The sequence below is a fragment of the Colletotrichum destructivum genome, chromosome 8, assembly GCF_034447905.1.
Source record: "Colletotrichum destructivum chromosome 8, complete sequence".
NCBI lineage: Eukaryota > Fungi > Ascomycota > Sordariomycetes > Glomerellales > Glomerellaceae > Colletotrichum > Colletotrichum destructivum.
In genome coordinates, this window is record NC_085903.1 from 3,223,059 (window position 1) to 3,246,979 (window position 23,921).

Sequence of the window (23,921 nt, forward strand, 5' to 3'; positions counted from 1 at the left end):
GTGCAGTGCCTACCACGTCATTGGTCGCTTATGTCATCGACGCTTGGCTCGGCGGTGCTCAGACCAGTCTTCGGCCCCACCCACCCCTCTTGTTTCTCTGCCTTCCTTCACACAGGTACCTATCTACCTATCGTAGGTAAGAACAGATACTGTCATTCGACATGAGTGACACGAGCTCGCTTCCAAAATGGACGACTCATAGTTTTGATTTAAACACCAGATGCACCGTATCTCAGCTCCCCTCGATAGTCTCTTCCAAACTTTTCTTTCTTTGTCTTTCTTCCTCTCCTTCTCCTAATATTTTCCTTTGCCTGGTAAGGTTGTATCATTCCGTGCCTTTTTGATTCACGCTTCACTCCTCATCTACTGCCCTTGCTATGATGTTCCTTTCGTTGTGGCATGCTCGTCATATTCGAGTGGTAAGCACGAAGTCGGTTGGACCCTAGAATCCCACCTTCAGCTACCTACCCGGCTTATATCTTGGGCGACATCAAACCTCACGTTATATCGGGACCTTTTAGAGTTTGGGGGAGTCGCAGAGAGGCGGGGCTGGCGGTGACCATGTTCGAATGCGGGATGCGGCGGGCCATGCTCCGCCGTTACAGCCCCATACGTCGAGGCGGAACTTACACCAAGAAAGGCAACCGGCTTTTGATACCGCTCAAGCTGAAAAAAATGTCGCCACTGAGCTCGTTCCCGCTGCTCATTGCTTGTCACGGCTGTGAGATGTTGATGTGGCGGCTACTATGAGAGGCTCGATTCGGTCGACGGCTCACACGAGATAACCGCGAAAGGGTGGGTTGGCGGGGTTCGCAACCGTAGATCGTGGTTCTATGGTTCCCGGAAGCTCTGTCGGGAACGGACAAGATCCATCCAAGATATGCAATGCGACACAAACTCGACAGAGAACCTGGCTGAGCCGGTCTGTCGGCCTGCTGGCCCATTCGTCGCCAGACCCGAACGTCTTGCCTCTCTCACGCTCGTGGCCCTCCCTCCGCACATCCTTTGTCGGATATCTTCCCCTCAACTGCGGAGCAGACCCAGTCAGTCCGAGGGTCCAGCCCGTCAGCCATGGCGTGGGCATGTACGACTACTCCCATGGGCGATGTCATTGATGGAATCTGAGAGCGCCCTTGAAGGAGGCTTTTGAGGGGAAAGGAAGACGACGATCCGGCGAGGCGGTTCCGGCCATGTCGGGTTCAGAAAGTGGAGTCTGGGTTCGAGTACAAAATGGCCGCCCTCCCAACGGCACCATGGGATTGAGACTCATTCTCATGAGACAACATGGCATATCTCACGATGAAGTCTATGATTGCTGGTGCCCTCGCCTTCACGGCCGCTGTCTCTGCGCAGGCGCCGCTTTATGGACAGTGTGGCGGTGAGAATTGGAGCGGACCAACGACCTGCGTTGCTGGCTCAGTTTGCACTTTCAGCAACTACTGGTACTCGCAATGTGTTCCCGGTACGTTCACCGTTGGCACTCTGCAATGACTTTCGTCCAACTCATCCATGGTAGGAACCGCCGTGACGACTACCCGCTCGAGCACCCTCACAACCTCCACACGCCCCGCGACGACCTCCTCCGTTCGGACCACTTCTTCCCGGACCTCGTCGGCCGTGCTTCCGCCCGGCACCGGCTTCCCCTCAGTCAGCGGCACCAAGTTCACCATCGATGGTGTGACGAAGTACTACCCAGGGACCAACTGCTATTGGTGCAGCTTCCTGACCAATGCTTCCGACGTTGACCTTGTTCTCGGCCACCTCAGAACCTCAGGCCTGAAAATCCTCCGCATCTGGGGCTTCAGCGACGTCAACACCGTTCCTCAGTATGATAACTGTAAGCTTTACCATATCAGCGCTAATGGTGTTGGTCTAACACTCTCAGGGTTTCAACACCTGACTGCCTCGGGCTCGACCATCAACACAGGCGCCAACGGCCTAGGCCGCCTCGACACCGTCGTCGCATCGGCCGAGAAGAATGGCATCAAGCTTATCATTAACTTTGTTAACAACTGGTAGTCCCCACCTTAGCTGAATTGAACCTTTAGCCAGCAAAATCAGCCTAACACTTTCCAGGGACGACTACGGCGGGATCAAGGCGTACACAAACGCTTTTGGCGGTACCCACAACGGCTGGTACACCAACACGGCGGCCCAGACACAGTACCGCAAGTATATCGACGCCGTCGTCAGCCGGTACAAGAACTCCAACGCCATCTTTGCTTGGGAGCTGGCCAACGAGCCGCGCTGCCAGGGGTGTGCTACCTCTGTCATCTACAACTGGGCCAAGTCGACGTCGGAATACGTCAAGTCCCTAGACCCCAACCACCTGGTGACGCTCGGGGATGAGGGCATGGGGCTCCCGGGCGATACCACGTATCCCTATCAGTACGGAGAAGGCACTGACTGGGTGGCTCTGCTTAACATTTCAACTTTGTGAGGCCCTACTCCTGTAACCTCGTGACTTCCGAACGAGGTTATGTTGCTAACGTTCTCCTGCGCGCGATTCCAGGGACTTTGGGACCTTCCACTTCTACCCCAACTCATGTAAGGGGGGATTCCACTAGGACGGGATGGTATTATCGCTAACGAAAGAAATAGGGTCGGTTGGCTATGCTGCCGGCAACAAGTGGGTGACTGACCATGCTAAGGCATGCGTTGCAGCGAGCAAGCCTTGCTTCTTTGAGGAATGTAAGTTGTTCCCCAACATTATCTTGAAGCCACGACGTGAAGGAGGACGGCGCTGAATGAATATGACGTCCTAGATGGTACGCCTACCAACCACTGCGAGCTGGAGAGACCATGGCAGATTACCTCGGTGGCGACCCCCGGCATGGCTGGCGATGCCTTTTGGCAGCTGGGTGACACCATCAGTACTGGGCAGACGCACAACGACGGCAACACCATCTACTATGGCACTGACGAGTGGACGTGCTTGGTGACCAACCACGTTAACGCCATCGGCTAGACAGCATTCCTAGGCTTAACCCTGTGTGGGACGGCGAAACATGGGTTGTCCGGCACGTGGAAGAAGCGCTGCCGGACGATGGAAACTGTAGATAGTATTCTCTTCATTGTACATATTCAATGAGAAAACGCCAAGAGCTAGGCCCACTTCGACTGAAGAATAGCGTGACCTACTATGCTGCTGCAGTTGCTGTTGCCGGCGTATATCGATAAGCCGATGAGATTTGTAACGCATCAGACTAGTAAGGGAAATCGCGGCTGGTCGAGGTCGTTTTCCATTGACACCGTGAGCGAGTGATGATTGGTTAAGCAAGGGAGGTTACGAGGTGCAATATAACAATGAGGATGAAAAACACCAAGTGAGAGAGAGTACTTGTTTGTAAAGGGAAAGAAACAATAACCAACCAATCAATCATATGACGGTGGATTAATCTGACGGCGCGTTGCTGCTGAGGGAAGGTGCGGTAACCATGGATGCGTCATGGGCGGACTCAGGGCCAGACCTTCATGAAGTTGGCTTATCGATAAGACAATGCCTGCCTTCAAATCATCTCCAGCTCCCAACTGCTTTTTAATCCAACACAACGCCACAGCGAGATCGACCACAAATCACACCATGGGCTCCTCGTCGTCAAAAGCCGCACAAGGCGCAGCGCGAAAGTTCCCAACCCGTGCGCCAGGCGCCGTGCCGCCCGCCTCCGCCGCGAGGGCAGCTCCGGCCCCTCCTCCATCACAGCCGGCACAAGCCCGGCTGCAGGCAAAGGCCGCGACATCCAAGACGGACGGTTGGTCGAATCCCAGGTGTCATGATTTCCAGTGCGCCCACCTCTAACCGTTGATTGTTACCCAGATATCACTGCCGACTCCATCAACCCGGACAACGTAACGGCTGAGTTCTCCTCTCGTCTTCGGCAAATGGGCGTTGTCCAACCGAACCCTACCTTTTCCCCTACTTCAACAGCCGGCCCAAGCCCTCACGCCGATTTGATACAGAACCCGGGCCCTCTGTTCCCCTCGACATCTCGGAATATGACGCTGGGCACGTTGGAAGCGAGGAGTCGCTTCCAAAAGCAGGCCGACGCTGAATTTGACAGCCTAGGCCGGATCAGCAGTGAGGGAAGAGAGTTCTTGGATCTCAAGACGATCGTGCAGATGCACCTGATGCGGGACAATGGACATTCGTCGGCAGAGATCGAGGCCAGGCTGAACTTAAAGAAGGGCGTCGTGGCCAGGTTGGGAAGGCCTGGCATCACTTCACCAGCCTGATCATTCCTCTCGACGGTCGAATTTTGTTTTAACTGTAAGAATGTATTATAGGTATCCAGCTCTCTACAAAAGCGAACCCGCCAGACCCCCGGAAGAAGGCCTGGGTGTATTAAGAATAATCAAATAACGCCGATGTTCCCCCTTTTCCCCTCACCATTCTCACCACGCGCAGTGCCCACCGTCGATGCGCAAGTCACTGCCTGTCATGAAGCTGCTGGCATCGCTCAACAAGAAGACGGCGGCACCGCGGTACTCGTTGGGCTGGCTGAGTCTTCCGAGCATGTTGTGCTTCGGCCACTCCACCTTGCGCTCTGGATACGTCTCGAAGAGAGCCTCGACCATAGCAGTGACGATATAGCCTGGCGAGATAGTGTTGACACGGATGCCGTGCACGCCCCACTCGGCAGCCAAGTTGCGGGCGAGTTGCAAGACTGCCGCCTTGGAGGCGTTGTATGCACTGCGCAGATGTGGAATTAGCCTTCTCTTCGATCAGTACGCTGAAAAACCAAACACTTACGGGCAAATTAATCCCCTGTTGGCGACGGTGCCACTCATGCTCGCAATCAAGACGATGCTGCCGCTGGTGTTGAGCCTCACCATCTGCCGGGCGACCGCCTGCGCCGTCATGAAGGCGCCCGTGACGTTGACCCCCATCATCTTGTCGACATCCTCGGCCTTGTACTCGAGTGCGGGCGTCTCCTGCTGAATACCAGCGGCGGCAATGAGGCCGTCCAGGCGGCCGTGTCTGTTGGCGATACCTTCGACAATCTCGTTGAGGGCTGGGACGTCGCGCACGTCAACTTGGTGGTATGTCAACGAGGTCGCAAGCTCCGTGTTGGCGCGGAGGGCGACCTTCTCAAAGTCCGGGTCCGGCTTAGGGAGGCGGTCGATTGCGTGAACTGGTTGAGTGCATGTCAGCTTCATTCCTTTGTAATGGTGGAACGTAGCAGGTTTGAAAACCCGGTGCGGGGAGAAGAGGTGTCGGTTAGTACCTATCGCGCCAGCTTCCAGAAGCGCTTCTGCTTGTGTGAGACCGAGTCCTCGTGCGCCACCGGAGACGACAATGACCTTGCCCTGGAGGTTAAACTCGGGGAGAACCCGGGTGAGAGTCGGCGAGGTAATATGGGGACCGAGGGGCTTAGGGCTCGCGTGGAAGGCTTTGGGCTGATGTCCGACGATGGGTGCCACGGGGGCGGTAATGGGCTGCACTGCGAGTCTGGATGGTTTCCCAAGGGTCAATTGAGGTCCTAGACGAAGTGGCCGGAGGCGGGTAAGGTACCGTGACATCCTTGCGGCTTCAAAAGAGGTCCGGAAGAGAGGTAGGGAGTATTGGTGGTGCAGTTGGGTGGGAGGGAAGCTGGGTGGCGGGAAATGTTCTCCAAGTCCAAAGGTATGTATGTGGCTTCGGTCGCAGAGATCGATGACGGAGGTGGTTGATCCTAGGTGTTCAAGACACACTGAGAGAGGTTGCAGGTGCGATATTGAACTAAAGGCGTATGTGGCTGAGACTCAATGGAACGCTGGTGGCGAGCTGCTATGAGTGAGAGTTGAGTGAGGAAGAGTGAGTGATAATGAAGGGTTTCTCAGAGGCAGAGGACATCGTCAACTGCTTCTTATATCTCGTCGGTCCTAACTTCGTTTAGTCTGAGCTTCCCCGCATCCTTCTTCCGCCTCCCGCCTCTCGCCCCCCCGTCCTTCTCCCCCTCTCATGCCATATGCCAGTTGAAAGATCAGCATCCCGGGCTCAATGGCACTGCCAGTCACGTATCAACTGCACAAGTTGCTAGCGCTAGGACGGTAACGGATGATTGGACTGATCGGCCGGTGTCGTGTCGTTTCAGGCAAGGGCTCGCTCGGCTCAGCCTGGATTCTACTTGATTGTCGGGCGCCCATGTATCACTGCCGGGCCCCGGGCGTGGGCCGGTGACAAGATGCCGGGTTCGCGTCTGGCCGGTGGTCCAGGTCAACGACAAAGCTCTTCTGACCATCGCCTCGTCTTTTCTTAGAAGCCACTCGTTCCCAGTGGGACCTTTTCCGATGCAACACTCCTAGTCGTCCGGACGGGGAGGGGGCTAGAACATTCAGGGCGTGGGTCAAGGACTGTCCAAGACAGGTCATGCGGGTTGTCATATTCTAGATCAGAGATTGAAGCCCCACCTCGACCCCGTGCTCCCGTGTCCCCCAAGCCGCGTTCGAAAGCTCCGGACGAGCAGGGTTGGAGACGCGCAAGAGGCTTGGGTCGGGTCGGGCTGGGTTGGGTTGGGACAGGATGGGGAGCGGTGGGGGCGGGCGGCGGGCGGCGGAAACCTGACCGGTGCCGCGGTGCGGAAAATCGGTTGGTTTACCGAATAGTCGATAGTACTTCTGCATGTATCCGTACAAGACAAAAAATGTATGGGAGTACTCCGAAACGGAAACATGATTCGTCGGGCAGCACGTCTGAAATGGATAGCAGACTAGTCTCTCTGTCGGTCAGACGCATGATTGGGACAAGCCGAGGGTTCGGTCTAGGACCTGCAAGACCAACATCCATTACACCCAAGCAGTCATCAAATTGGAGTGATCAAATTGCTACATAGGGCGCCTGAGGTCCAGAACTGAGGATACACTCCCTCCCCATTATCATCCTTGTCCGAAAGCCCAGGCCAACAGAGCCAACAGTGAGAGGTGGAGAAAGCTGCGTCTGGAAGAGGTTAAGAGGCAAAAAGACAATGCGGAGTGCAGAGGTGCATGCGAACACGGGGTCCACCGGTATTCCCTTTTTGGTAATCCGAGATGCTTATCATCCCTCCTTTCTCCGCACGCACGAGGCTTCGACCAACAACATCACAGCAGCTGCATAGCTGCCCCAACAGAAAAAGAAACGCACAGAAATGGTCGGTCCACTGGTCCAGTGACTCCAGTCGAGTCCAGCCCGCCCAGTCACTAGAGGTGATGCAGTCGTGACGCCGCAGGGGGCTTCTTCTTCTTCTCCTGGCCTTCCTTCTCGCCTCCCTACCTACGTCGTTCCTCTCACCCCCTGAAGCACGCAACGCGCAAGCCTACGAGGGTCAGACGCTCTCGTGACTTTTGTGACTCGACCGAGCCTCCCGGCCAAGAGTCGAAGACCACTTGTCATCCAGCCTCTGCACCCCCACGTTGCCCTCCTTGGCGATCCACTGCTGGACACTCCAGAAGGCCTTTAGGTACGATATCCCGAGCCCAAAGTCCTCGAATCCGATCGACAGCCCCGTGACGGCCATCTTCCTCCTCACGAACCTCCCCTTGGCGTCCGGCGCCGCATTCGGGGCCGCCACCAACATGATCCAGAGAAACACCCCCGGTATCCGCTTCCATGTTGTCATACTTACGCTCGTCAGCGCTTGGTACGCGGCCTCGAGCGTCTCGTTGTCGTCGAATCGAGATATCTGGCGCATCGACTTGATGGACCAGCTGTAGATCAGAGCGGCGATCCGGACAGTCTCGAGGATCCATTCTTCTTCCGATGTGACGATGGCAGGCCCGACTGTGTCTCTGTCTCTCAGTCTGTTATACAGCCACGTTGCTGTGCTACGAATCTTGCACGTCCATCCCGACGAGGCCGATTGTGACGTGATGGAAACTGTGAGAAAGCGCACGTCGTCCAGGATTTTGGCCGCCGTTGCGCATAGCCCAAGCTTCCCTGCGATGCTCTCGAACCGAGACGAGGACGCCATCAACGGGCTGTCATAGCAGTCCGGCCACGTCGTCGGCACAGGGATTTCCTCGTCCCGGGCCGGGTCATTCTCCAACCAGTAGAGGTCCGTCTCAAACGCACACGCAATCTCGTAGTCGGTGCTGACCATCACACGGTAAGTATGCTGTTCATTTCGTTTGCGCGTGCCGGCATGCACTTACAGAATCATGATGGACTCGCCCACAATGTCTCCCAGACCACGCATGCCCTTTTTGAGTTTGATCATGTGTTTGATGCCTCTCATGTGGGCAAACATGCTTTCGTCGGCGCCCCAAAACCACTGGAAAGAACGTCAGTGTCATATGACGCAGAAAGCCCGTGCAACCTGTTCACTTGCCTCCATAACGACGAGGTTTACGATGGAGCGGACCATCTCTATCGCAATGGCGTCGAATGGCCGCTGCATGTATTCTGCAATGATGGACAGCACCCGGGCCTTAAGAGCGAGCGACTCTGGGTTTTTAGAGATCTCCGATCCTCGCTCGAGCGCCTGAGTCGTCGACGACATCAGGATGCCAATGTTGGGAAACAAAGGGGACTGCAGCATCCATGGCAGGACCTCGGCAAGGAACACAGGCGGCTGGCTCTGGCCGTCAATTGACACCATGTTGGGTGCGACGACCTCAATATCTACGGGCGACGGTCAGACTTGGATGCTATTCCACGAAGGCTACATGCCACTTACAAAAACGTAGAAGCTCTGCTGTTCTGGGCCCTTCAGGAAGCGGCATTCCGTGGAGGGTCGTAACCTCTGTAAGTATACCACCGATAGCAGCGGGACTGCTGTGATAAAACGCCATCGGATCGCCATCTCCATCGAGGAAGAGGTTGGCACGCGCTTTCGTCTCCGCCAGTGTCTTATCTTGGTATTTGAGGTCTTCGGAACAGTGTGCTATTCTTGGGTTTTTACGATCATGGCCAGGCACGTCTTTCGATCTGGCTTCCTTCCTGCGGCGATTTCGCATAGTCAGGGTCCATGGTAAGTCCAGGAATGCAATCCCCGGTAGCGCTTTCGAGTGGCAGCTATGCAAGGGATCCTCCGGTTGCTTCCCCTGTCCCCCAGAAAGTGAGGGCAGTTCAAAGGTCAAGACCTGGTCCTCGTACGCTTGCCTAGGGTTACACGACGCGACCTGGGTGATGGTACACTCCACGGGCGGGAAGCGCCTCGAGCAGTTCACGCATGGTGCATCTGTCTGCCGGATTATGCACTACGACGTCGTCAGTCTGCGTCCGCCAGCAACGCGAGGGCCGGGATCGGGCCGATCTTGATATGTGGGGCAAGCCTGCGTCTTCATCACTCACCTTCTGCTTCCGTCTCTGGCATTCGGTGCACGACTTTTGGACTCTCATCCGCCGCTTCGACGTTGGCTTCGACGACTCGGCGGCCATGATGTCCAAAGATGCTCCCCGACGTGGAAGGACGCGGGTTTCAACGTTTGCATGGTGCCCGCCTCTTTAATAGCAGGAAAAGAGCTGAAAGACAAGGTTGTCTAGGTCGGTCCTTTGACTACTGACACGCTAGCGCTTCCGCCACGGCTGAGACTTTGAAAGAACGCATTGACTTGATTGAGGGATAGATGCCTATAATGGCGCTGCAGTAAAGGAGACGGTGATATTCAAGTAAGCGTGCGCGGTTGAGTAGTGGACCTTGGGGCGTTCCTGTCCCTGATTGATGCATTCGCCATCCTTATGTTTCTTTCCTGCGCCATGGCTGTTGCCCCAACCCTATATGTAGGTGAGATACAAAACCTCGAATGGTACTCGTCTGCAAAGGACTGGCTCACCTTAGGTACCTGGGTAGGTAGGTAGGTAGGTAGGTAGGCAGGCAGGCAGGCAGGCAGGCAGGTAGGCAGACATCCAGGCAGGCAGACATCCAGGCAGGCAGACATCCAGGCAGGCAGACATCCAGGCAGGCAGACATCCAGGCAGGCATGTGACTCGGACATTCAGCGTCCTTTCTTCAATTGTCTCGAGGACTTTATTTAGGGCGGTTAAGCCCCGCACCGCAGCGGCTCGTTCCCTCGTCATCAAGTGCTCGGAACAACATCACCATGTCTGACATCCTCGCTTCCCAGTCTCTCATCAACGGAAGCTGCCTCTGCGGTGCAGTCAAATACACCGTTGCGGGAGGTTACGCCCTCACGGTACTATGCCACTGCAACAGCTGCCGGAAGTTCACTGGTTCCTCATTTGGCGCCAACAGCTTGGTCGATAGAGCGGTGCGTTCACTTTTTGATGACTTGAGCGGAAACAACCTGCCAACCGCGACTCAATGCGGGCTGACCTGACTGACCTTATTTCCAACCAGAACCTTACCGTGCACGACCTCGAGTCCAAGATCTCGGTGTACGCGGCCCCAACCGCCGAGTCCGGTACCTCGCTGGCCCGTTCCTTCTGCAGTGCCTGCGGATCTTCACTCTTCGTGGCCAACGATGCCTTTCCAAACCAAGTCGCCGTTACGTCGGGTTCCATGGATAACGTGCAGGGCGGCCATGATGCCGACAACGATAAGATGTGGAGGCCGAAGCTGGAGTTTTTCTGTAAGAGAAAGGCAACATGGTTAACAACCGAAGGTACTGTTGAGAGAGACAGTATGTGATTCTGCAATCATATCACTTGGATGGTTAGCAAAGTGCTGTAGGAAATCAGATGATTCTTGTTGTTGGCCATTCCATCCGCATTCCATCCGCATTCCATCCGTCCTTCCCTGTTATCGCCCAGAATGAAGTCCTTCTGGGTACCTAGGAGTGCGCGAGTGTCTCTACGTCAAACCTACCTTTCTGGTGTATTTACTAGCACGCATATCACCAAGGTTTCCGGCTCAAATCTCCGGCGGGCCCTGTTTTTCGGCATCATCGGCCTACTCGGGCGGTGGCCCCATCTTCCAGCAAGTGGGGGCGCATCCTCCGGTTGGGGACGGCCTCTGATTGCTGGAGAAACTTGAGCCGAAATCAAGCGCCGGCTAACAACACCCAGCGAGCTATCGGATGAGAGCTCTCAACATCCGTGAGCTTCTCAGCTCAAGATTCCCTAAGCTACAACACAAATACAAGACAACTGCCGTCCAGCGACACCCACAAACACAAAGCATCCCTTGATTGCTGTTGCCACAATGGCTGCCAACGAGGGCAGAGCAATCTTCCTCAATCCCGTCATTCCGGGCTTCAACCCAGACCCGACCGTCTGCGTCGTTCCGGCAACGGAATCGAGCCCTACGACGTACTTTCTGTCGACTTCCACTTTTGAGTATTTCCCGGGTTGCGCCATCTACACGTCAACGGACCTCATCAACTGGAAGCTCATTGGCCATGCACTTACACGCAAGAGCCAGATTGAGTTGCGAACCGTGGAGCCGGGAGCTGGAAGCTGGGCAAGCACACTTCGGTACCGGCCGCAGGAAAAGCGTTGGTATCTTGCCAACGGCCTGTTCCAGAGATATCGTCCAGCAAACGACGTGAGTGATTCTTCATGCTTCGGGAATAACACCGTAAGCGGTTGCTCATGACGTGGGCTATTAGGAACGCATCTTTCCTCGAGGCTTCTACGTCTGGACTGACAACATCTGGGATGATAACTCCTGGTCAGACCCTGTGTACTTTGACAATCCTGGATTCGACCAAGACGTACGTACGCTTTTCGCGACATTGATCCCGCTAACAAATGAGGCACCTAGCTCTTCTGGGACGACGACGGAAAGGTCTACCTTTCTACCACAGTACGCATGGGGAAGCGCACACCGGGACTCAAGTTGAAGGACTTTGCTATTCATATTTCAGAGATAGATATCGTCACAGGGAGGACCTTGACCCCGCCACAAGTGATCCGAGAATCCCCCCATGGCATCGCTGAAGGCTCGCACATCATTCGCAAAGGGAAGTACTACTATCTCTTCACCGCTGAGGGCGGCACGGAAGCCGGTCATCAGGAATGGGCTTTGAGAAGCGAGACAGGGCCATACGGTCCGTGGGAGGGGCAGGGCGGGCCTTTGTGGTACAACGGGCCCGACGAGGAGGTCCAACGGACCGGCCACTGCGACGTGTTTGAGGATGGTCATGGACAGTGGTGGGCTGTGATGCTTGGTGTCCGTCCTGTCAAGTCTGAAGGCAAGTTTCTCGAGCCTCAGATGGGTCGAGAGACATTCTTGGTTCGAGTTGACTGGGAGGACGATTGGCCCATCTTCAATCAGGGCCGAAATATTACACTTCAAACCATTGGCAGGGGGCCGATCCGTGAAGTTGCCGTTGCGGATGAGAACGGAGTCAAGTGGAAGGCGGATCTTTCCAAGCCGTCCCTTGAGCTTGGCTGGTATCACAAGAGTTAGTCCCCTTCCCAGTTTGGCCTCGAAAATCGCGATTAACTGTTTCAAGACACACCGACCAAACCCTGTCACAGTCTTACGGAGCGTCCGGGCCATCTAAGACTCTATGGTAACTGCTTCGACCTAAGCAGCCCCGAGTCGCCAGCGATGCTGTTAAGGAAGCAGTCATCCTTCAATGAGATCTTTCGGGTGAAGATGTTCTTCAAGCCCAGCAGAGCAGGTTATGAGTCGGGTATCACCGTTTGGTGGAGCCAGTATTCCTACGCCACCATTGGCATCGGTGCAGTTCAGCCACAAGATGACAGGCCGGCTGTCCCAACCATCGTCAGTAGGCAGCCAACAGGCAAGATCAATGAGCTCAAGGTAATGATATCCACCTTTTGATCTGGACGCATCACTGATTAGGACAGCTCACGCGTCCGCTTCTGGAGTCCCGGAGTTCCCCAGCATCCGCTTTGGATTTGGACCAGCCAGTCCAGTTCACCATCATAACCAGCCCCACCAAGTATGAGGTACGCCTCTCTGTCGGCGAGGTCAACACGAACATTTCTTTCACGTCCGAGGATTTGACCGTATTGCCTCCCGTCGGGGGGGCCTTTTGCGGCGTCATGTACGGCATCTATTCATTTGGCCGAAACGAGCCGGTGCTTGATCCCTCTGACTTCACCGACATCGAGATACTGGAGATAAGACCATAGATCTACCTGGAGAAACCTTTAGAAGAACTTTTCTGCATACGAACGATCTGGTTTGCTGTAATGTAATTAAAATAAAATAAAAAAAGGGTGGGGGGGGGGCCTTTGGCATCAGTATCAGCCCATCTTCCCTGGTCGCTCGACTTCGAAACTGGCCACCTCGTTAACAGGAATCTTTCGCAAATCACTGACAGAATGTTCGCTCCAAGTATCACCATGCTCCTCTGGGCGTGCTTGCACTGACCCCATGGTCAGTGTGGCAAATCAGAGAAATATCCTGCGTCTGCCGTCTAGATGAACGAAGGACATTGGTATGTTTCACCTTGTCAACGGTGTCAATCGTAACCTCCTGCGGTTTATGTGTATCGTAAACATGCGCTTCCCCCATTACACATGCACGGTTTTGTTGGCATCATCGGGCTCCTCTCTAACAGCCCCCCGTCGTAAACCACGAGATCTAGAAGGCTTAAACGCAGAACCTTGACCTACGGATCCCTCATCATGGCTTCGTTCATCGGGTCATAACATTTCAAGGTCTCCCCAGAGGATTTCCCATCACTAATCAGCAATGAGTTCTCCAGCAAGACCATTTGGCTCACCGGCTTCGTTTCCGAACAATCGAATTTCTTGGGTGAATGGATATCTGAAAGACTTGTCCTCATGGGGATGTGTGACAGTTGAGGAGGATCTCTCGCAGAGCAACATCGAGAAGGCCTAGCAATGCGGTAGCGAACTGGCCCGGAAGACACCAGAACTCGACATTTGCCCGACCTGATCCGGGTCTTCGACCCATGGACTACGGAAGTTAGAAGAAGAGAGCCACGGAGCCGCCCTACAACGGGCGGTGGCGAAATGGCATTCACCAAGCTTGGAGAGTGTGCAAGACACCAAGACAGCAGAAGTATGTTAGGCGTGTCAAGAAAGGCGATGGATATGAAGTGGAACCTCTTTCCCAGCCCCTAGGGTTGTCACCGGTTGCGGTTGCATGACCAAAGTGACATCAATATCGTTGGGGCATGCCGGAACCCATGTGCAAGTAGGCACCCCGCGTGCAGCGCCCCGAGGCGTTCGTTCCCCTTTGGGCCGGAGACAAGTGGCAAGGAAACTCCATGTCCATCTCCCGCAAGGAAAATGCTGCCAAACAAACATTTACATGGTGCACTGCCCTCGGCACGTTCCAGCGGAGACGGATGGGCATCCATCCACAGTGACATCAACTGGCCCAGGTCCAAGGCCGGGGAATCCCAGCCCCTGGGATTAGACTGCATGGGAGAACATTAATGTACAGCGTAGGTATTCCTTATTTCCTTCCCTGTGATCCCATCCCTTTGTGCTGGGTTTACTTTGTATACCTACCCCACGTTTCCCCATGTTTCGGGGGAAGGGATGTGAAAGCCAAGACTTGGATGAACGCCCGTCTCTCAGATAGCCCAACTTGACGACGATACCAACGGCCGGGGAGCCTCCACTCGTCGATCAACGCCACGATCAAAGGTAGGGAAACTCGACTATCATTGTTGGGCTTGGCACACCCACCGGGCGATTGACTGGCTGTCGAGGGGTATGCATAGCAACTCACTCCAGACTTCCTTCCATGCTGGAGGTATTGATACATGGCCCGCTAGACGCATGCGACGAAGTGTTGAAGTGACTTGAGGATAATAATTGTCGAAGTAGCTTCCAACACCATCTGCTCAGACCGAAAATACATGTTAAATCTCCCATGGTCACGTGCGGAAAGGAAAAAAGCACATACTCCCCACGATAGCATTTGGCATGGAGCATCTCTATTATGGTGTGCAGTTCTATCTCTGCGCCAAATAACCCTTTCAAAACTGTATATTTCGCATGAACGAGAACCCAGTCAAGTCAAGTCAAAAAACTCATGTAGACGCAAACCTGGCACCCTAAAGCAATCAAACAGTGTATCGGAAGAAGGTTGCGTTGTCACCCCTGTGACGCTCGGCGGCCTTCTCCTCGGCTGTGTACAGGGCAGGGTCCTTGTACTCGCGGTCTCGTCGGGCGTTCTCACGGCGAAGATATATGGTCATGAAGGTTGAAAGGCACATGGACATCGTCAATGTCGACAGTAGCGTACCATGACCGGGGTAGTAGCGAGGCTTGTCCTTGGCCTGGTACAGGAAACCGGCGATGGCACCACCGAGGTTGCCGAAACCTGCACCATGTTAGTGACCCAAGTTCACAGAATGCCTTTGGGCATTGGGGTTTTACGTACCGACGTGCATAGCAATACCAACACCTCGCTTGACGGAGCCTCCAATGTTGTTGCCATTCCACGCGACTCCCTGAGGGACGTTGGGGTAGATGCCAGAAGCGGCAAAGAAGCAACCGGCATACTTGACGCCGTTGCTATGGGAAGAGAGAAGCATGATGAAGCCGGCAATTCTGAGAAAATAAGTCAGTCGCTGTTTTCGCATCACATGTAGGCTGAGGGGGAACGTACCCAACCAGACAGAAGAAGATCATGTAGATACCACGCTGACGGTGGCGATCAGCCAACCAGCCACCGCCAATACAGAAAAAGCAAGCCACAAAGTAGGGGGGTACAGTCATTAGCTGAGCCGTTTCGTTGGTGTATCCCAGTCCGCTCACGATGGTGGGAAGGAAGAGCGAGTACGAATACAGCGGGGTGTAGATTCCGATAGTGATGAACTGCGATTTGGTCAGGACAATGGCGCCCAATACGCAATATTTGGTTCCGGTGTGTTTTCAACTTACCATGTGGACCCAGATCTTCCAGTCTTTCATGGCGTCCTTGAAGTAGACCATGCTGAATTCGTCGGCAAGGGCAGAGCGGTCCTGCTCGAGGCGTCGGGTGACCTCCTCCTTCTCGGCAACGGTAAGAAACTTGGCAGTAGCAGGGTAGTCGTTCATGACGAAGAAGGCGGCAATGGCTTGAGGTGAGGAAGGATTAGTTGTTAGCTCTCGGAGCCGTCGAGTTGACCACCTGGATTAGATTTCTCAACTCACCGACAGCCAGAGTAAGGATTCCTTCGAGAATGAAGATCCAGGCCCAGCCAGGTCTTCCGCCAACTCCGTCCATCTCAACAATGCCTCGAGCAAGGAGGCCTCCGAAAGCACCGGCGGCGGTGGCAGCGGAGAAGAAGATGGCCATTCGGAGACCACACTCGTGACGTCGGTACCACATGGTGATGCTGGAAAACAGGAGGGTCAGATGACGGGGGGTGATGAGATGGTTCTGTGTGAATAATACTCACTAGTACGTGATACCGGGGAACAAACCACCCTCGGCAAGACCGAGAGCCATGCGAGAGGCCAGCAGTCCCGGGTAGTTGTGAACGAGACCCATGAGGGTGCAGCAGATGCCCCAGGCGATCATGATGGAAGGAATCCAGATGGAAGGGCGGAAGCGCTTCATGGCCAAGTTGGAGGGGATCTCGGCGGCGACATACCAGGGGAAGAAGACGGACAGAGCAACGTTGTAGTCAAGACCCTTCATGCCAAGATCAGCCTCAAGACCAGCGAGACGAGCGTTGCCAATGTTGGTGCGGTCCAAGAAGGATAGCAGGTACAGAAGAGCAAGAAAAGGAATCAGGGTCCAGTCGATCTTGCGGATCAGTCTCTTGGTGGCTGCTTGGTCAAACCCGCTTCTGTCGGGGTCACTCGCGTATTCAACCTCGATGGAGGGATCGGCAGCGGCTTCCGCCTTGACATCTTTCTCAGAGGTTGACATGTTGGGCTACGTGCGATTTCCTGGCTCGTTCGGCAGGCAGTCGTATGGATGTGCGTCGCGAGAGAACCAACGTAGAGGAACACGGATGTCTAATGGGATAATAAGTAGTGACCCGGACTTGGCGCTTAGTCTCTTGAGAGGGACGGTTGAATAATGGTGAGCGAGGCTTCTGAGACACAGTCGGCACCAAAAACCGTTGTTGAGCGGGTGGGTGTCTCGGAGGAGAGCGATAGTGTGAGACGAGGAAGCCGATAAAGGCAAGTAGGGCCGGAGGAACGAAAACGGAGCCGACTGGCGTTACTGCGAGTAACCGGTGTTGCGTTTCCGAGATGTGTCGCACGTGGCGTTAGATAGTTTTATTGAAGTGAAATCAGAGACTGGGGCTCAAGATGTTTGTTCCCCCCCTCGTTTCTCACTTCGAATCGGGTGAGGTTGCAGAGAGCGAAGAAAGATGAGAGTGCCTAGTCAGGTGCAGATGCAGGTGCGTGAGCAAGTGCAAGAGCGAGAGAGGCAAGAGACGAGCATATGTGGAAGGTAAGAAGCAAAGGGGACGGAAGGAAGGAAGGGAGTACAATTGCTGATACTAAGAGATCCCCCTGGGGAAGAAGCTGCTCCTTTTAAACGATCACAAGTAAGTAATGGGCAAAGATAAAGACCGTCACGGACCCGACCGTCAAGAGCCGGGGAACTATGGTACCTCAGCATTTAGTCTGCTGTACACACAACTGCACAACTCAACCCCGGATCCTTAGTAGTCTCTTGGCAATCTGTGGAACATCCATGGGGTTGCGAGGGCGGAGTCAAGGAGGGTGGCCAACGAAAGAAGAAAACCCAAAGTCCAAAATCCCTGTCTCGCCGTGTTATAGTGTGACCGGGGGCTACCATAGGTAAAATTTGAGGGAGTACGTGTGCACACACATACATACTGCCCCCTCCACCTACCTTGCCTTGGTCGGCATCGCTTCAATGGTCGAAAGCTACCTTGATTACCTATCTGACTGTAGCAGCGCACACACCTCACATCCACTCTCACTGCATTGAGGCGTCGGTGTTGTCGTGTCGCAACTGCAACTCTGCCGCTCCTCGGGATCCGGATCCTGTCAGCTTTTACCGTTCTGGATCGATACCTGCCGCCTCCGCTTCAGCCATCGGCTGCCGGCCACCGCGCACTTCACCCGCCCTTGTATTTCCCTCTCGCCATCGCGCAGCTGAGCGACAAATGGTCCGCTGGAGCCAAATATCCCTCCCTGTCTTATTCTGTTGGTAAAAAGCAGCCATAGAAGACCAGTGAAGTCCATAGGGAGGTTCACTCGTGCATGGTAAGGGGACAGATATAGAGTGGTTCCGAGTGGACGAGCCAGACCGTCTGGTGAATCATCGCGGAACGAGACCACCACCATTTCTTCCCGAAATGCGCAAGAAAAATCAAGCTAATCCAAGCCTACGACTGCATCATGTGTCCCAAGATGCTCCGTCTTCCATTTCCCCGTCGAACCAACTTTGTGCCTCCGCATCCAATCTCTCCCCCGCATCCCAATCTCACCATCATTTCATTTGTCCGGCCCCAACTTCCAAGTTCCCTTGCCTCACATCCCTACCTTCCACCCCCCCTTGCTTGGGGCTGCTGCCAAGAAGGATCAAGCTGGGGGGACCCCAACCTCAACCATGCTAGTTGGTCTCCGGGTGAGTGGGCATCGGGCCTGTCTGTATGATGTACCTCAGACTCGAATGCATCATCAAAAAACAATACTCAAAGAAAGGTCCCAACTTGCCTGCCACCTTGAGGTACATGTACATTATGAACATCGATGCATAGCAGCCACAGTGTACGTACTTTACAGACACCGTCGCAACCAAGGGATTCGCACACTGACTATCCATATGCCATGCCGCCATTACTAACGGATCCAGAGCAGATCACCCCCCGCCTACTGGATTCGTGCCAAACTCCGTGAGTGCGTACGTAGCACGTACGCAGACTGTCCTGTGCATGTATGTCAGGGGCCACAGCCGCCGCCGGTTTGGCATTTGCAACTCTGGCTACACTGGCTGGCAGGCAGAGCAGCAGCCAGACTACCTATGCAAATTTGATGATTGCATCCAATATCCTGGGTTGGCATGTAAGATGGACCTGGCATTCATCTGCGTGTTCGGTCTAATCAGGCCCTTCGAATACGCAGACCTTATGGGCGAGTTAGAAGGATGGCTAGTCAAATTGTAGCACCTCCCGTGTATCATGTCCGTGAGCTGCCTCGCACCGAACCGAAGCCCTGGTTGAGACAATTGGAATAGACCTCCCAATGTCGAGGATGAGACAAGAGAGATCTTAGGATTCTACAGGCCACAGTCGTACTGGGTGATTGTGCTAGCAACTGAAATCCAGTCCTACCAGACAATGTTGCTCCACAGTCTAGACAAGAATCTCACGAGCTATCTCGTCAGCTGCTGGCGTGCTCCCCAGCGTAACGTCGAAGCAACGCAATGCCAACACCACCATGTTTCTAGAACGCGGAGCGAAAAGTCGCATTTTCATATTGAAGAAGGCGGCTCTTCTCTTGCCCTCGTAGCTCTACCGATACGCGCCGTGGCGTGTCGTATGGCAGCCAAGACAACGAGTGCCTTGTTGCCATGTGCGTTTACCAGCGGGACGAAAGATGGGTGCTCCCTCATCCCTCAGGCGACCAAGACGACCCAAAAGTGACATGGGCGGTCAGGCGACTGGCGATGCTCGATGCTCGACGAAGGGCGCTCTTGGCTCAACTGGCGGCCACGTGTACGGGAGTGCTAAATCGTCATTAGTGCCGGCCGAACGGAACGTTTCCCAAGGCGGGTTATGTGTTCCTCGAGCGGGCGTAGGAGCGGCGACCAGAGTTTTGGAGGCGCAAGATGGCAGGGAGGTCAATGGGAGATGGGGCGAAGTTTGCGGTGTGAGGGGGAAGGGAAGGCGCGGTGAGGGGAATGCAGTCAGGACGGGATGTGATGCGATGCGAAGAGGGAGAGGGAGGGAGGGGAGCGAGGAGAGATTGGCCGGGTGAGGGGGTAAAGAAGCAAGAGGCGCAGGAGGCTTGAGAAGCTTAAGGGGCGCCCAGCGAGCCTAGAGAGAGGAGCTAAATCTTGGTCTGAGAGTACAGGAGAAGACGAATATACGAATAGGAGGGTACTTACTCTACCCGCAATCGCCAACCTCAATATTGGGCCTGGGTTCGTTTCGTCTTTCTGACTTCTGGGAACTCTCGACCAGGATGCGGGGAACGGGGCCGGGACAAGATGACAGAGGTCCAAAGTTTAGACTTGCAGGGGCCCCCCGGCCACACAAGCTGGATGAGGCAGGAGAGCCGAACGACGATTGAGTATTCGACAGCTTGGCACGCGCTAGCAGCTCCGCCACTCAACTGGGTCCTGGCGAAAGAGCCAATCATATGACATACGTATCAACGTATGTCCCCCCCCCTTACCCTCGATTCTTAAATGCAACGAGCAAAGCACTTTGATGACATTTTTTTTTACTAGCGAGAAGACGGGGTAATTGACGGAAGGACCCTTTCCCCGAGATGCTTCCCATAACGCTCTGCCCTTTCCAGGATTTGAGCCGTAGTGGGCTGTCGGTTGGCGTTTTAGGGGGTTGCGGGCTGGAGACTGGGGAAAGACGGGGGTTGGGGGCGGCGGCGGCGGCGGCGGCGAATGGGAAGAATTTGTCATCTGCGCACCCTGTCTGGGCTCTGGGCGCTGGACATTGGAAACGAGAAACTGCCATGTCCATCAAACGAGTTCCGTCAAGTTGGAGACGGGACGAAAAAGGAAGAGATGGGACGTGATCGACACACGCGCAAACCACTATAGACGATAAATGACAGGCGGGGCGTTGTGTGCATCAGCAATAGGGCACATTTGTACGATGTACGATGTATATGATTCCTCTCGTTGTCAAGACTGGTATTCGTACTGGACATATTACTTGTTGAGCAGGCGGCTGGACGGATAAGAGTCGGGAGGGAGAGTTTAACCAGCTTGCGGTGCTAGTACCGCACGTGTGGCCTTACTCCACTGGCACAAACCAAAGGTAAAGTTTAAAAAGCCTAAAGTGAGGGGAGAAGAAGTTCCCTCGGCCCTAGCGGCCGCCACATACCACAGACCTTGGTTGCTAACTGCGTACTTGGGATTAGGCACCTTGGCATCTGGGGTAGGTAGGTTTGAATGATTCAGGGAAAAAACGAAAGACATACCCCCCCAGTTGAAAGTGGTTGGTGCACGATCGTCCCAGTGATATTATACCGAGCAATGCCTCAAAAACGCAATCGTGTTCACATGACTCACCTCAGTGAGGAAGAGGCAACTCGCCAACATCGGGTGGAGAAGGTACTCCCCAGTGCTTCCTACCCCGTGATTCCACTTTATCAGCATCGGCGTGTCGTGCCCCGCCAGATTAGGTTTAAGTTTAGGCATGTTGGGCGAAAAATGCCCACCGTTTCCACTCATCCGTCCTGGCTTTGGATTTGGCTGCCATGCTGGAGGCGGTCTGGACTTGGACCGCACCACTGGCTGATAGGTGTACCTTAGGTACCACCTAACTTAGACAGACAGCGTAAGAATCCACTTGGCCCAATTTTTGCAATTAGCAGCCGCGTCACAACTAGCAGCAGCGGAGTCGTGTTCAGCCAATGTTTTTCCGGCGCGGGGCCCGGCTGTCGTCTTTTCTTCCCACAAAATGCAGTCGGTTGTAGTCTTTCGGGCTACCCTACCGGCTCCCCGACCATCGACGTCGACGGTCGACCTCACAGAAAGTTGGGCGAAGAACGGTTGACGGCGGACGGCGGACACTATTCAAGGCACCGCTTGCCCAAGAGCCCTGTGTCCTGCTTGGACAGAGTATGTAGGCTCATTGGCCAGGACGAAGGGAAGTGAATCGTCGAGCCAAAGCTACCTACCCACCTAAGCCCGAAGAGCGCGTTGACGTGCAACGACTCTATAAGCAAATCCACATGCCACCATTTCCGACCTCTCCCGTCGCTGCCACCTGGCGCAATGAGGAAGTTGTTGACAAATTTGTGCTGGCTCAGCACCGTTCACCTTCACCCCGCTTCCGCAGCCGCATCCTTCTCCTTTCCCAACTTTGATAGGGCATCCATCTCATCTCACCTGCAGACTGTGCAGTATCCAACCTGCGAAATACTACACTAATTCCCAACGCTTCGTTTTTGCTACCCTCGATACACACAGCTCCATCTATAATATCATGGACCTGCGCCAGTCCTAGCAAAGATCCCTTGCCTTGGCTGTACAGAGAGAACGATTGCTATTGGAGGACGACACCCTCCGCCTGATGCCAGGCACTGCGGCCCGTTGCCATTGGCTACTTACAGCCTCTTCTGTTTGGAGGTCTTCGCCGTCCTCCCGTGTGGCGCCGTTCATGTCATGGGCGCTGACAAGTCTTGCACCCACGACAGATAGATCGCCAAATGATGATTGCGACGCTGACGGATGATATGGACACTTCCGTCTGCTCCTGCATGCGAATCAGCCAAGCACATCCGGCGACCGCCATATACATGTACGCCCATGCCCTGGTTCATCCCACGGCACAAGCGTGTGTCAGCACCGGGGGCTCCTCGGATCCTCCTTCCCCAACCTGTGTATTGGTCAAGACCTGTGCCGAATCTACAAATGCCCAGACTCAACAACATGAAATTGTTCTTGGCGATTCTTGGCAGCATGAAACTCCCTTTTACCGTTTCTTTGTTCCTTGTCACTTCCCCAAACTCCGACACTGTTGTCGTTTCCCAAACTTCGACCCTAGTGCACGCGTCCCAATCAACCGCCGTCACTGCTTCGCCTCTTGCACACTCTCTGTTGTCTAAAGATGCCCCTCTTCCATATTCCAAGGCTAGCGTAGCCCGCGAAACGCATGATTGAGTGTTCCGTGGGTGCCGGGTGTAGCCTGTATCGGGCTGACCCAAACTCAATCAGAAAGGGACAAACCCTATAGAAGCACATGGTGCCGTCATTGGGCCAAGAAAGTCACGATAATCGCATTCTTCTGTTGCAATGCAGTCTGACTCTTCAACACTACCGGACCAAAGGCTCGGACTTTGCGGACTATCAAAATGAGCACCGATCGAATTTCGTGCCCATCTGTGTACAGCCCTCCACGTTGATCTGGCAGAAATAGCACCGCTGTAAACGGGGTACCGAGATCGCCTCGCGTAGGCTTGAAATTGTGCTAATAGCCTCGTGTGTAATATCCCAGTCCAGTCCAACAGCAAGGCGAATGATGGACATTGTCACCTGGCCGACCATAGTAACCTGCTAGGTGACTGATTGCGTTCCTCCCTCCTGGCATGTAGATCTATAGAACCATGGACCATCAACACTGTATCAAGCATTGGCCGAGACTTCGTATCGAGCAGCTTTGCGGCGTGACAATTCGCCCAGACCTCCATCTGTTAGACGAAAGGCTGTCTGGGCGCCGAGCTCTTTCTTCAAAGCCACGATAGATGGCCCCAAGGGGGAGGGGTCAAAATCTATCGAGGGCACTGTGGACTCTCGAGCTGTACTTTTCGATCCTAAACCTGGGTGTTAGTCACTCTGGCTCGCATAAGCATTGGCGTTCCATTGAGCTCTTTGCTCTTTGCCCTCCTCGCGCAAGGGTGGGGTTTGCGAAGAAACCAGTCAACAATACTTGGAAAGATCCCATCGCAAAGTTGGTCCAGAGCTCTCTGCATGATCTACAGACTATAGGTCAACGACTTCCTCCCATGAAACTTCCCCATCCTCGGTGTTGAAAACTTTCCTTTTGCAAGGAATACATGAGCGTTCAGCTGGCTGCTCTAGTCAATAGTATAAAATTAAGTGCGAAGGGTTTCTTCTCGGTGCGGCCGCCAATGCATTCAGCCGCTCGAAGGTCTCAGCTTCTTGTGTCAGCGTCACAACGGCATATCCTGCCAGTGTAATCTGGCGAAAGTCGACATCGCACCTACTGCAGGCAACACTATTGATGCTGTCGAAGGTTCCCAACAGCGATGACTTACGTCAATCCTGGCGGCTCTCTGCCTCTCTGCCTCTCTGCGATACCCGAGACACTTGGTATCGTAGAATTAGGCAGCTTCGTCTTGCTTCCTAGGCTCGTGTGATATTGGCCCTCCACGGTCGAATGCGAGACTGCGCCGCTGTTAATTATTAGTAGTAACTTGTTTCTCAGTGTTGCGTCGATTGTCAAGTACTTCATCCTACGATTTTATTTGTGTTCAG

The 23,921-nt window shown here is 54.4% G+C and overlaps 7 protein-coding genes across 7 annotated transcripts; 4 read left to right on the top strand and 3 right to left on the bottom strand.

The window, feature by feature from the left end:
* The first annotated feature begins 143 nt into the window (after positions 1-143).
* CDEST_12855 (Putative Cellulose-binding domain, fungal, glycoside hydrolase, family 5) lies at positions 144-3,460 on the top strand. The gene is made up of 7 exons (XM_062929011.1): positions 144-1,462; positions 1,517-1,837; positions 1,886-2,015; positions 2,077-2,436; positions 2,513-2,547; positions 2,602-2,691; positions 2,766-3,460. Exons 1-7 carry the CDS (start codon positions 1,285-1,287, stop codon positions 2,966-2,968), a joined length of 1,317 nt encoding a protein of 438 aa, XP_062785062.1. The 5' UTR covers positions 144-1,284; the 3' UTR covers positions 2,969-3,460.
* Positions 3,461-3,583: 123 nt separating this feature from the next.
* CDEST_12856 (uncharacterized protein) lies at positions 3,584-4,233 on the top strand (the record flags this gene model as incomplete). Its single annotated transcript, XM_062929012.1, has 2 exons — positions 3,584-3,752; positions 3,818-4,233. 2 exons carry the CDS (start codon positions 3,584-3,586, stop codon positions 4,231-4,233), a joined length of 585 nt encoding a protein of 194 aa, XP_062785063.1.
* Positions 4,234-4,271: 38 nt separating this feature from the next.
* On the bottom strand, positions 4,272-6,332 carry CDEST_12857 (Putative short-chain dehydrogenase/reductase SDR, NAD(P)-binding domain superfamily). The gene is made up of 4 exons (XM_062929013.1): positions 5,513-6,332; positions 5,226-5,449; positions 4,751-5,132; positions 4,272-4,690 (listed from the first exon to the last, which is right to left on the bottom strand). The coding sequence occupies exons 1-4, from the start codon at positions 5,518-5,520 to the stop codon at positions 4,393-4,395; spliced, it is 912 nt and encodes a 303-aa protein (XP_062785064.1). The 5' UTR covers positions 5,521-6,332; the 3' UTR covers positions 4,272-4,392.
* A 444-nt stretch (positions 6,333-6,776) lies between these two features.
* On the bottom strand, positions 6,777-9,671 carry CDEST_12858 (Putative zn(2)Cys(6) fungal-type DNA-binding domain-containing protein). The gene is made up of 5 exons (XM_062929014.1): positions 9,251-9,671; positions 8,634-9,156; positions 8,286-8,578; positions 8,110-8,228; positions 6,777-8,049 (listed from the first exon to the last, which is right to left on the bottom strand). The coding sequence occupies exons 1-5, from the start codon at positions 9,335-9,337 to the stop codon at positions 7,284-7,286; spliced, it is 1,788 nt and encodes a 595-aa protein (XP_062785065.1). The 5' UTR covers positions 9,338-9,671; the 3' UTR covers positions 6,777-7,283.
* A 197-nt stretch (positions 9,672-9,868) lies between these two features.
* CDEST_12859 (Putative CENP-V/GFA domain, Mss4-like superfamily protein) lies at positions 9,869-10,610 on the top strand. Its single transcript, XM_062929015.1, has 2 exons — positions 9,869-10,167; positions 10,257-10,610. Exons 1-2 carry the CDS (start codon positions 10,000-10,002, stop codon positions 10,545-10,547), a joined length of 459 nt encoding a protein of 152 aa, XP_062785066.1. The 5' UTR covers positions 9,869-9,999; the 3' UTR covers positions 10,548-10,610.
* A 385-nt stretch (positions 10,611-10,995) lies between these two features.
* On the top strand, positions 10,996-13,831 carry CDEST_12860 (Putative glycoside hydrolase, family 43, concanavalin A-like lectin/glucanase domain superfamily). The gene is made up of 5 exons (XM_062929016.1): positions 10,996-11,402; positions 11,467-11,571; positions 11,622-12,264; positions 12,316-12,629; positions 12,677-13,831. The coding sequence occupies exons 1-5, from the start codon at positions 11,061-11,063 to the stop codon at positions 12,962-12,964; spliced, it is 1,692 nt and encodes a 563-aa protein (XP_062785067.1). The 5' UTR covers positions 10,996-11,060; the 3' UTR covers positions 12,965-13,831.
* A 753-nt stretch (positions 13,832-14,584) lies between these two features.
* CDEST_12861 (Putative major facilitator superfamily, MFS transporter superfamily) lies at positions 14,585-17,416 on the bottom strand. Its single transcript, XM_062929017.1, has 6 exons — positions 16,201-17,416; positions 15,953-16,137; positions 15,701-15,876; positions 15,426-15,634; positions 15,198-15,367; positions 14,585-15,137 (listed from the first exon to the last, which is right to left on the bottom strand). The coding sequence occupies exons 1-6, from the start codon at positions 16,674-16,676 to the stop codon at positions 14,878-14,880; spliced, it is 1,476 nt and encodes a 491-aa protein (XP_062785068.1). The 5' UTR covers positions 16,677-17,416; the 3' UTR covers positions 14,585-14,877.
* Positions 17,417-23,921: the final 6,505 nt, after the last annotated feature.